Here is a 10,773-nt window from a genome sequence, read left to right as displayed (position 1 = left end):
ATTCCTCTTTTACCTTTAACTTCGCTGCTTCCAATGGAGGTAATATCCAGAAGCGTGCGGTAAGGAAAGGCGGGGCAAGCGCCGCTTGCGTTGTTTCAATGCCTTTATACACGTTAGAATGGAATTTATTTACTATAAGATATTTACATTGCAGAATTTTAATATCCTCTATTTTCTGTTCTTTTGGCTTGAAACGTAAACCGGCTACACCCTTGACGACGCTGGGCGATGCGACACGACTGACCGCGTTAGAAGAAGAGGACTGCTCGCCTTTCTCCCAGCTTTTCGAGTGACTTATGCAGTTCTTGCATGGACACTGTCCATCCCCGTTTACGAAGAAAAAAGACCGAGGGCAAGTAACACCAAGACCGCATCTGTTTTTGGCAAGGGTGTTTGAAAGATTTCGTCCACACTGACCCTAAGTGTTGCTAACTTCCAGAATTTTCTGTGCATCCGTAGCACCACTTAACGCGGTACGATTTTCATGTTTGAAACTCTATAGTAATGAACAAATTACATTATGAAGTTAGCCAGTGATCACCAGTCGTATGATATTTATAAGAAATGAAATCACAGCCCGTACTTGAACATATTCGTCATGTGGTCAGTTACTCGGAAATATGGAGGCAGGCACGTATCCAGAAATTCTCTTCGGGGGGGGGGGGGGCTAAAGAATATCTTTATAGGTGTAAAGATAGTACTTCACTATTGTATATGATTATATATATATATATATATATATATATATATATATATATATGTGTGTGTGTGTGTGTGTGTGTATGTGTGTGTGTGTGTGTGTGTGTGTGTCCGTGTGTGTGGGTGTACACACTACACACACACATACATGCCATGCAAATCAAAAACAGAAAGATAATAAAGAACGAGATCGGCTTCAGCCTCCTGTATCCAAAATAAACTAAAGTTATTACTGTTATTATTATCTGATTACATGCAAAATATCACTCACATGATTGAAACAATAGAAACTACGATATACCCAACACAAGATGGTTGAATATGTTAGTGTTGGTTATTGTTTACAGACCATTGAGTCTTATTTTTTTCAAGCTGACAACAATTAACGTCACAGTTGATCACCAACAAAGGCAGCAGCATAGAGTAAAAGTTGGAGCACAATAAATAATATTTAGAAAATAATATATGTGTTATGCATATACACGAGAACGAAAAAGATATAGCCTTAAACAAAAAATATCAACATTTCACGTTCACACTGCAGTCAGAAATAAGTCGTTCGGTACATGAACTGGAAAAAAAAAAAAAAAAAGAAAGAAAGAAAGAAAGAAACGGCTGTCCACTGTGCTGCTAAGGGTGGCCTTAGGTTTGTTGGATGAGAGAAAAGTGTAGTTACTCTTGAAGTACCGACCTCTGGATACAATCATTTTTGACAAGGAATAAATAAAAAGAATAAATGAATGAATATTAAATTTATGCACCATCCTATGCAACATTCACTTACACATAAAATATCTGGACATACAATTCCTATAAACAAACACAAACAATTGGACCTGTCAGATTCACTTAAAGTAACATCTTTCTAGGTCCTTGCCTAGCCATAGCGTCGAGCACTTCGTCAGGAGTAGGAACTGACCTCCAATGGACTGACAGCAGTGCCAGACCTGTCAGTCTGTTACTTCCCATCCGGTTTCTCAAGAATGTTTTTATTCTTTTCATTGTGGAAAATGATCTCTCCACAGAAGCTGTCGAGATAGGGATTGTCGCCAGCACTCGGAGAAGAGCATGAATACCTCGGAAGAAAGCGGGATCACAGGCGTCAAGTACGCTTATTAAGTCCGATGGCTGCTCCTTTCCAGACCACTTCTGACACCACAAAGCATATTCCCCTTTCAGTTCAGAAAAAGTCGTTCCTTCGCCCACGTACTGTACTATGTTCTTTAACTGGTCCATCTTCTGCAGACTTGCATTCTTGGGAAGGATGACAGAAATGTTAGACAGAAATTCCTTGTTGTTGGAAAACTTTTCATCCAAAGCTGATATCACACCATACAAACAGGGGATCCAGACAGAGCGCCTAAAATATACCTCGGCCGACTCGTGGGGATAATTACTCCTTTTGGTCTGTTTGCTGCAAATCCGAGGCACTTCGACCGAAGTGCCAAACAAGTTTTTCATGAAGTTATTAGCAGCGGTGAACAATTCTCCGAATTTTCGGTCGGACTTTTCTCTCAGCTCTTTCAGGACTTGGATCACATTTTCTGCATATTCTACTGCTGCTGCAAGGTCATGGGATGGGTTCTGCAAGTACATTGACAAAGGCAGCGTGTGACTGAAAATCTCTTCGCACACTAGCAGGGACACGATGAATTGGCTTTTTTCAATTGCAGACAATAATTGCGCCGCTGTTGAAGACACAGCCCTGTTTCTATCAGAAAGATCACGCAAACAGGCTACAATAGGTTCCAGGAGCTGAAGGAACACAATGACTGCGTCGTGTCTCTCGATAAATCTCGTATCGCACAAACTCACTAGGCGCCGTTTCTTCTCTTCAGGCATCAAAGCATCTATGGTGTCCCTGAGCATTTTTTACAGCTAGGGAGTTATTTTGAAACAATGAACAAGTGTCTCTCATTACTCCGAAGCTGTTACGCACGCACGGAATGGACAATCCACTCGATAACGCAAGATTCAAACGGTGAGAGGCACAGTGGACGTAGACAGCTCTCGGATACTTCTGTCTGATTCTAGCCTGAACACCACTGATGTGTCCTCCCATATTTGCAGCTTCATCAAAGCCAAGACCCACCAAATTGTTCATATTAAGTCCCAAGCACTCACAAGTGTTCAAAATTGTCTCTGTCACGGCTTCACCAGTCATATCATATATTGGCACGAAACAAAGGAAGTCTTCTCGAACGCAGTTAGATGGTGAAACAAATCTAATGCACAGCGAAAACTGTTCCGTTCCCGATACATCTAAAGTTTCGTCCCCCAGTATGGTAAAATACTGAGACTGATTTATCTCGGACACCATTTTTCTTTGAATCAGCTCACCACAAGTTTTTAACACTTCGTTTTGGATCAGTGGACTGAAGTAAGATGCGTTCTTCCTGCAAGTTTGGATGTGATTCTTTAGAACGTTATCCCCTGCCTTCGCACGAAACCTTAACAAGGCCCTAAATTTTCCATCCTTGTTATTCGGATCTTCCAGACTTAATGGACCACTGTCATTGTCACCTCGAAGCGGCAGCTCGTGTTGACCACAGAAGATGATTGTCTCGACAACCGGTCGGAGTGCCGCTCGATTTTCTTCTTTCTCCTTTATTCTCTGCTTGTCGATTAAACCAGCTATATCTTCATGCCGTTTCTTCTCGATATTCATAAAATTTTCGGCCTTAATGGCTGCCTCTTTGTGATAGTTACTCTTTGAGTGTGTGTCGAATTTCTCCACGGCATCTTTCCATTTAATAAAAGGAAAGGTTACCAACTGTCCCAGTTTCTGGTGATTGCTCTTGCCGGTTAGTTCAGCAGCAAACACAACACAAAACTTACAGTAAGCTCCATCATCGACTCTTGAATATGCAAGCCAGTTCCACCTCCTCAACCAATTAACTTGAAAAGTTATTTTCATCCCGTGAATGACACGAACTGGATACACGAAAGTTTGTCCGGGCACAAATAAATCATCACTCAACACTTTGGTTTTCAGTTCATCTGTGCAGCTTATTTCTTTTTTTAATAAACCTTGTGCAACCGCTCCTATATCCGGTACTGCTAGAACATTCACTTCACAGATCTTCAATCTCTTTGGCTCTGGACCCGAACTAGCACTGCACTGTGGCTCCGGGAGTTTCTCTGCTGTCTTCAACCCTGGACCCGAACTAGCACTGCACTGTGGCTCCGGGAGTTTCTCTGCTGTCTTCAGCTCTGGACCCGAACTAGCACTGCACTGTGGCTCCGGTAGTTTCTCTGCTGTCTTCAGCCCTGGATCCGAACTGAAACTGTTACTAGATTTTGGCACTTTACGGAAAAATGTGTCAATAGTTCTCTTCAATTTCGAATCACTAGATATAAAATTGTCAATAGTTCTCTTCATTTTAATGAGCCCCAGAGGCGAAGATATAGTACAAGCAATGCAAGCACTGCTTGCATTATTCGAATATCATTTAATGTACTTAATGTTTTAGCCTTATTTCGTTTCCATCGCACTCGATTTCGCGAAAAATTACGGCCGCAAACTCCCTCAGCAGCTCTGTAGCAAGCACCAGCCTCAATGCTTGCGGCTGCTCTGCGGGAAAATAACGCACCCGAAGGAGTCACATGGCGAAGCATGAAATTCGAGTGGAACCCGTCCACAACGCTTACACCAAAAGCTCTGCTTGCTGAGCTTGCGTTATTCCCGAAAATAGCCGAGCTCAACCGAAAGCAGAAGGATATATTGCCACCAAAAACTACGAGTAAAGAATATTTGTCTTCATGAACACGTAAACAAGATCGCGAATATAAAAATAATTCTTAGTCATAAAATAACTAAAATAAGTTATTATCATTTTTCTAAATTCCATATATATATCATTTTATATTACAATTTATTTTAGATTTCGCGAATTGTAAAACGCGTAAAAAAAATGGATATTGGGAGTTCGGGCGAGATGGTAAAGGGCGGGGGTTTGTGTTTCCAGTAAGTGAAATGTCTGCACCCCCGTGAAGAGTTTCCCCAGGGAGGGAGGGAAGATTCGACGGACCTTGGTCTGTACCCTGTGTCCAGCTCGGTCCAGCTCAAATTACGTCAAAAGTGTTGACCGCACCAGTGTTTGCAACTGCCAAATTATTTACACAGTAATTCAAGTGAGCTGTTTCACAAATTTTACAACCACATTCAATAAATTGACTGCTTTTGAATAAAACTTGGGGTGAAAATAAAGCTATCTAAAAAGAACTCTCTACTGATATTTACACAGCACAATTAAATCGTATACATTGTACACATTAAGTTTTATTATTATGACACAAGTGGTGCTCCCAGGATTTTTTGTATAGATCCACCAACTTATTTGAAACCCTGGCCAGAAACAAGTGGCGCTAGTGTCGAATGTTTAGGAGGGGAGCTCGGAAACTCTGGGGCAAGGGAAGGGATGGCAGAAACACGTGTTTTCCCCCTGTGTTGCCAAATCTAGAAGTGGGCGTGTGCCGTGAAAGGTTTGCAAGTAAACAAACATGCAGGCCGAATATTAAGTTTCGTTTCTAGATGTGGTAATTCAAATAACATAGCATAAGAGAGAGGAGGGAGGGGGACACTAAAGTTAAAAACGCCAGCTGTCTCGCAGAAGGATATCAACAATTTAAACACATAACATTAATATTCTAAATTATGTAAACTATAAAAAAAATATGTAAAAAAAAAGCAACTTACTTTTGGGTTCTTGCCTCCGGTTGGCCTGGAGGCAGATTACAAGGTGTCTATGCCGGAGAGGTCCGAATTCGAACTTTCGCTGTCACTGTCGCTATTTACATCGCTACTTTCGGAACCCGATTCCAGGTTTATAATCAAAGTTTGAACTTCATCTTCGAGAATTCCATCATTCTTCTGGTATTCTTTTTCCAAACGGATGGCATGTTGGCACATACATTCCCATTCCTGCACTGTGACACTGTCAATTGCACTTTCGGTAAGAGCCCTTATTTCTCTCAAATTTGAAGTTACGTTTCGTGAGGCAACTCTTCGCTTTATGGTGCTCCATATGTACTCGATCGGGTTCAAGTCGCAGTGATATGGTGGAAGTCGAAGGACGTGGTGGCCGTGGGTTTTCAAAATTGTGTCAGCTCGATATACCGGATCGGGAAGATTATTTTTTACTTTCAGCAACAATTCTGGCTTTGTTTGTTCGATATCGAAAGTGATGTTATTTTTTAATAGCCATTCTTGAATCTCTAGTTTCTTACTTTTTGTGTTCGGGGCTTTATTGGTTTGAATTGAGTGGTAGGAGGCATTATCCATAACAATGACAGATCTAGGTGGAAGATTCGGAATAAGTTTCTGTTCCAACCACTTCTCGAAGTTCTCGGAATTCATTTCGTTATGGTAATCGCCAGAAGTTGTTTTGGCCTGAAATATATTAAGTGCGTTTGGAACAAACCCCATGGAACCCCCGGCCTGACTTATGATAAGTCTCTGCCCCGGACTGTCGTTTGTGAAGACACCCGACACATCTTCACTCTGCCAACATTTTTTTACTTTGTAATTAGGATGAATCCAAGTTTCATCAATGTAAACAACAGGCCTCCCTTCGTTGCGGAATCTGTTGATCGCACGAAGATATCTTGCTCTCCAAACCACAATGTTGCTTCTTTCAACCAGAGCTAAGCGAGAGTTTCTACATTTTTTAAATTTAAAGCCTATCTGTTTCATAATTTTCCTTAATGTTTCTCGCCCCCCCTGATAATTAATTTCTTCCTTAGCAATAGCTAAAAGTTTCAATATTGTAGGAACTTCTCTTTTCACTACGTACATTTCATGGATTTTCCTTCGCAGTATACACTTATCCATGTCGTCAATGACAATCTTATTTTGTCGAGCACGTCTCCGTTTACCAGGAGTTGACAATTTCTGGTCAGGGGTTTGTAAATCTTTTTTCTCTCTTTTCAGTTTTTTAAGCAATGACTCCGACCGTCCCGTTAGATACACTGCTCTCTTTAGGGGTTGATCGCGAGGATAATTCCACCCGTCTCTTTTCTCTTCTTCACACTTCTCGATGATTCGTAGTAGTAAATTTCGCTCACTGCTGTGCACAACTTTCGACATTTTACACTTACTCAAAAACACGTCTACGCACATCAACAACACTCCTCGAATTCTTGAAGAGAGTAAAATTAGCAACACTGTGTCGGCGGAAGTGGGAAGGTCCTTGCCCGACCAGCGCCAGAGCAAACACCGGGGGTGAGAGAAGGGGGTGGGGAGGCCGGTTAGTTCGCATATTTTCCGAGGTTTCAGAAAGCTTGGTGGATCTATAGTAGTCTCCTCATTTTGTCATCTTTTCCTGCCTTTGACTTTCCTTTCCATAGGAATACTGGGCCAAAGGGGGGGCCAACCCTCTCCCGGCCCCGGACACGCCTCTGTATTTCACTTTATTACTTAAATATTATGTATATACTCTTTCTGCTGTAATGATTCTGATTCCATCGCTTAATTTCTATCTCCAAACTGATATATCTTTCCTTCCCACGATGAATAAAATTAAGGAAATAGGTTGGTATCACTTTCGGTCGTTTCAGAGATTTCCAAAGTGATCTTGCGTGGATGCTTTCCAGTTGTGGAAAGAGCGTGGGAGTGTCTTCACGTTTTGAGAACCTTGAGGACCTAAGATTTGTTGAATTGTTCGATAGCGGGAAATTTCCTATATATGTAAAGGAGTTTGGAATTTATTGTGGTGAGTACATCGTCTATGCATGTGTTTCTTTGGTTTGAAATGAAATTTTTAAAGTTTGTGTTTAACTTTTTATTTTAATGTTTGACTCCGAATGCGATTTTTAGGGTGCCCACAAATCCTAAATTACAATCACGCAGTGTAAATTAAATAAATGAGTTATTTTACCTAAATCCGTTTGGTCACCGTTTGCCCACATTAAAAAATAATGAACAAATAAAAGTACTAATAAATAAATAAGAAATTACGTACCCCTTTAGTCGTATGCGGAAAGTTCGCATATGTAAGACGTTTACTACCATACGAATAACGTTACCTGGAATTTCGAAAGTAAATGTGACGTTTGAGGATCATATGGTTTATTTTTAGAACCGTCATTTTATTATGATATTTTGACAAATCCAGCGACCGGGCCAATGAGGCTATAAACCTTTAATCCCCCTCTTGGCGTGCCATTGTACTACATGTTTTGTTGTACTGAAACATTGCTTGCCTCCTTCGTAAGACTACGCTTCGCTACTGATGAGCCCAGTTCAGATGATCACTTATCGACTTATCAAGTGTCACATTAATTGATTCTGTTGAACAGATCAACGGGAAATTCAATTCGCGTATCCTCTTTTACATTCTGGAAGGTTCCGCAGATAAAACGTTTCGTGAATATTCGCACTAAAGTGTAGCACTGTACTGTTGCAACTGACCGCTTCGAAGTTTCTGGACATTTTTAAGTGAGTGGCCTTCCCCCCCCCCCCCCCAACCCTCTTGCTGGTTTTCAACGCCGGTGTTGGGTGTCTCTGTGACGTCGCAGTTGCTTCCAAACCATGTGTCGATCTCAAGTAGCTTGTATCTTGTGCTAACTTCCGTGACAGAGTGGTCAACGCAGTGTGATACGATGCCGGGGGTACTGGGTTCGAATCCTGTCCTGGTCATGGGTGTTCTTTGTTAGTGTCCTTTCATCATATCATCACTCATCCTCATCTTTGTAATTTGCCTCCCCGATGGCGCAGTGGTATCGTCGTCGCCTTGTAATGAAGGGGTCCCGGGTTCGATTCCCGGTGAAGGCACATGGTTCGGATCCCACTTTAAACTGTAGGTCCCGTCCCGATTAGCCTTACTCTGCATAAAGTGGACTTAAAACAAGAAATCAATCCAATTCAATCATCTTCCTAATTAGTCAAAGTGGCAGAAATGCGAAGTAAAATAAAGTAAACCAATTAATCAATCAAGAAAGAAAACTTGTGCAGTGGTAAAGAAATACATACAGTTACGAGCTCGTAAGCCCACAGGGCATAGTCCAGAATCAGACAGAGCGCAAACATGCTAAAACGAGTATAATGGTTGATTTGGTTAATTTGTTTTCCCTTTTCTGCCACTTTTGGCTAATTACGAATATGAGGATGAGTTATTATATACTGAAATTGATGAATGCATTCACAAACACCCATGCCCAGACCGGGGTTCGAACCCGGGATCCCTGGCATTGTAGCGCGATATGCTAACCACTCCGCCACGGAGGCCGACACGGGTATAATGGTGGGGTGACGACCATTGTTGCATTATCATTTCCGGCAAGTAGTAATGAGTACCAAATAACTAAAATAAAAATAGGAACGTACCACTATTATACTATTTACATAGTGTAAAACACGCAACATGTTAATAGTAATAATATTCGCAAACAGTACGATATGATTTCTCGAGTCACATATTACTTGTTCTGATTTCGTGAAGACCAATGTTGAGAATCTTGAGAAGAGTGAACAGACGAGGAAAGTTATACAAAATCTTATTCTGTGCAATAATTAATTTTTCCAAACTTCTCTATCACCACCCGGTGAGACTGTTCTCCACCCTTCACCGATAAGAATTGAGACGAAAAGCGCCTTTTTTATAGGTTAACAATTGCTCGCATATTACATCGGAGGAAGCCAAGATGCTTACCATTGTAAGGAGCAAAATTTCGAATGACCAAAAATTACAACTGATAGTACGCTTATATGGAATTAATAGAGTTTTAGTCCATGGGGGGTGGGGGGAGTTGGGCTCAACCGAAATAAAAATTAGTTTTACTCCACCCTGATCTCCTCCTCTAGCTACGCTCTTTCCACAATGATGGCGCCAGAAGAATGAGCGAGGAAGCAGAGGTGGCTGGTATATTATCTATCATAGGTCTAAACACTATACCAAAAAATGCATATTTGGGCTTTATTTATGTATGCAGTTTCTCTTCTTTGATGGAGTGGTGGAAAGGGGACATATTCGTTGACCGAGGGTTTCCCCAGGTCATGTTTTGCATGTGTCTTGTAAAATGCTTCAATGTTTGTTTTATTTTAGTCGGTGTTAATTATTTATCAGTACCTGGAAAATAAGACTCCTGAGGTCTTCCTGTCAACCACCAGCGCTCACTCGGGGTTCTCAGGAGAAGGTACGGTTGCCTTCTCCGCCCACCTAATCGGCTCTTTAATACTGCAAAGTTCGTTGCAATTCATTTCAGTTGTTCAAATTATCAAAATAGGAGGGAAGAAGAATAGGCTCTCGGCGGAAGTCGTCCACGACGCCTTTTCAAGGGCTCGAGGGAAAGGGGGGGGGGGGCGATCGCTCCCTTCGACATTCTCAGTTTGCAGTTTGGAGACCTGGAGCCTGGGATGTGGGGAGAAAAGAATGTTGAAGCAATATGTGTCCTTCATCACTTGACCTGGACAACGCTCCCATCACCCAACCCACTCAACATCTGTGCTTCTCTCAACATATCGGAGGGACAGGACAGATCCACTTCTTTGCTGCGTCCGAGGAAGCAACCAAGGGAAAGAAGAAAGTTTGTGTGGATTAGTTTGTTTGCTTATTTTGCTAGAACCTCAGGATTCTAGAACATTTTCCTCCTTGTCTCGAAAATGACTTCTCTTGTCAAATTATGGTAACAATATTTTATTTCACACACCCACACACACACATGGGGGGAAGCTAAAAATCTCATTTTATCTAGTATAAACCACAAATTTTCGGGGGGGGCTCGAGGCCCCTGAGTCCCCCCTTGCATACGTGCCTGTATGGAGGGTATGTAACACTGCAGGTAGGGTGAAAAGGAAGATTAATTTAGAAGCGTGGGTCTGCGGATGCGTGTTGTTTTTTACTGTGATATTGTGCTGTTTTTTCTGTTCTTTGTGTCATGTTTTTGTACCTGGTGTAAAAGTATGATTCTACATTGAAAATTTCCGCCATGGTTGACATACCAGAAGAGCCATCGATTTGCAGTGCTGCAGGTAAGGTCTTGATTGGTGACCTTCTTTCAAAACCATTCAGTTCGAGAACATATGGTGTATAGTTGGAGCTTGTGATTGTGAATCATGAGCGACCGTGTCCGGAA

General features: G+C 41.7%; 2 protein-coding genes across 2 annotated transcripts; both read right to left on the bottom strand.

The window, feature by feature from the left end:
• Window positions 1-1,548: 1,548 nt before the first annotated feature.
• Window positions 1,549-2,568, bottom strand: LOC145985542 (52 kDa repressor of the inhibitor of the protein kinase-like). Its single transcript, XM_083119612.1, has one exon. It carries the CDS (start codon window positions 2,566-2,568, stop codon window positions 1,549-1,551), a length of 1,020 nt encoding a protein of 339 aa, XP_082975738.1.
• A 2,866-nt stretch (window positions 2,569-5,434) lies between these two features.
• On the bottom strand, window positions 5,435-6,058 carry LOC145985541 (uncharacterized). Its single transcript, XM_083119611.1, has one exon. The coding sequence runs from the start codon at window positions 6,056-6,058 to the stop codon at window positions 5,435-5,437; it is 624 nt and encodes a 207-aa protein (XP_082975737.1).
• Window positions 6,059-10,773: the final 4,715 nt, after the last annotated feature.

This window comes from Lepisma saccharinum, chromosome 3 (genome assembly GCF_977018435.1).
Source record: "Lepisma saccharinum chromosome 3, izLepSacc3.1, whole genome shotgun sequence".
Classification (NCBI taxonomy): Eukaryota; Metazoa; Arthropoda; class Insecta; order Zygentoma; family Lepismatidae; genus Lepisma; species Lepisma saccharinum.
Note: the sequence above shows the minus strand (reverse complement) of the source record. Positions and strands in the feature narration are given on the sequence as shown.

What these genes read in the sequence shown, in the direction of transcription:
- LOC145985542 (XM_083119612.1), bottom strand. Translation starts at nt 2,568, where the DNA reads ATGCTCAGGGACACCATAGATGCTTTGATGCCTGAAGAGAAGAAACGG.
- LOC145985541 (XM_083119611.1), bottom strand. Translation starts at nt 6,058, where the DNA reads ATGAATTCCGAGAACTTCGAGAAGTGGTTGGAACAGAAACTTATTCCG.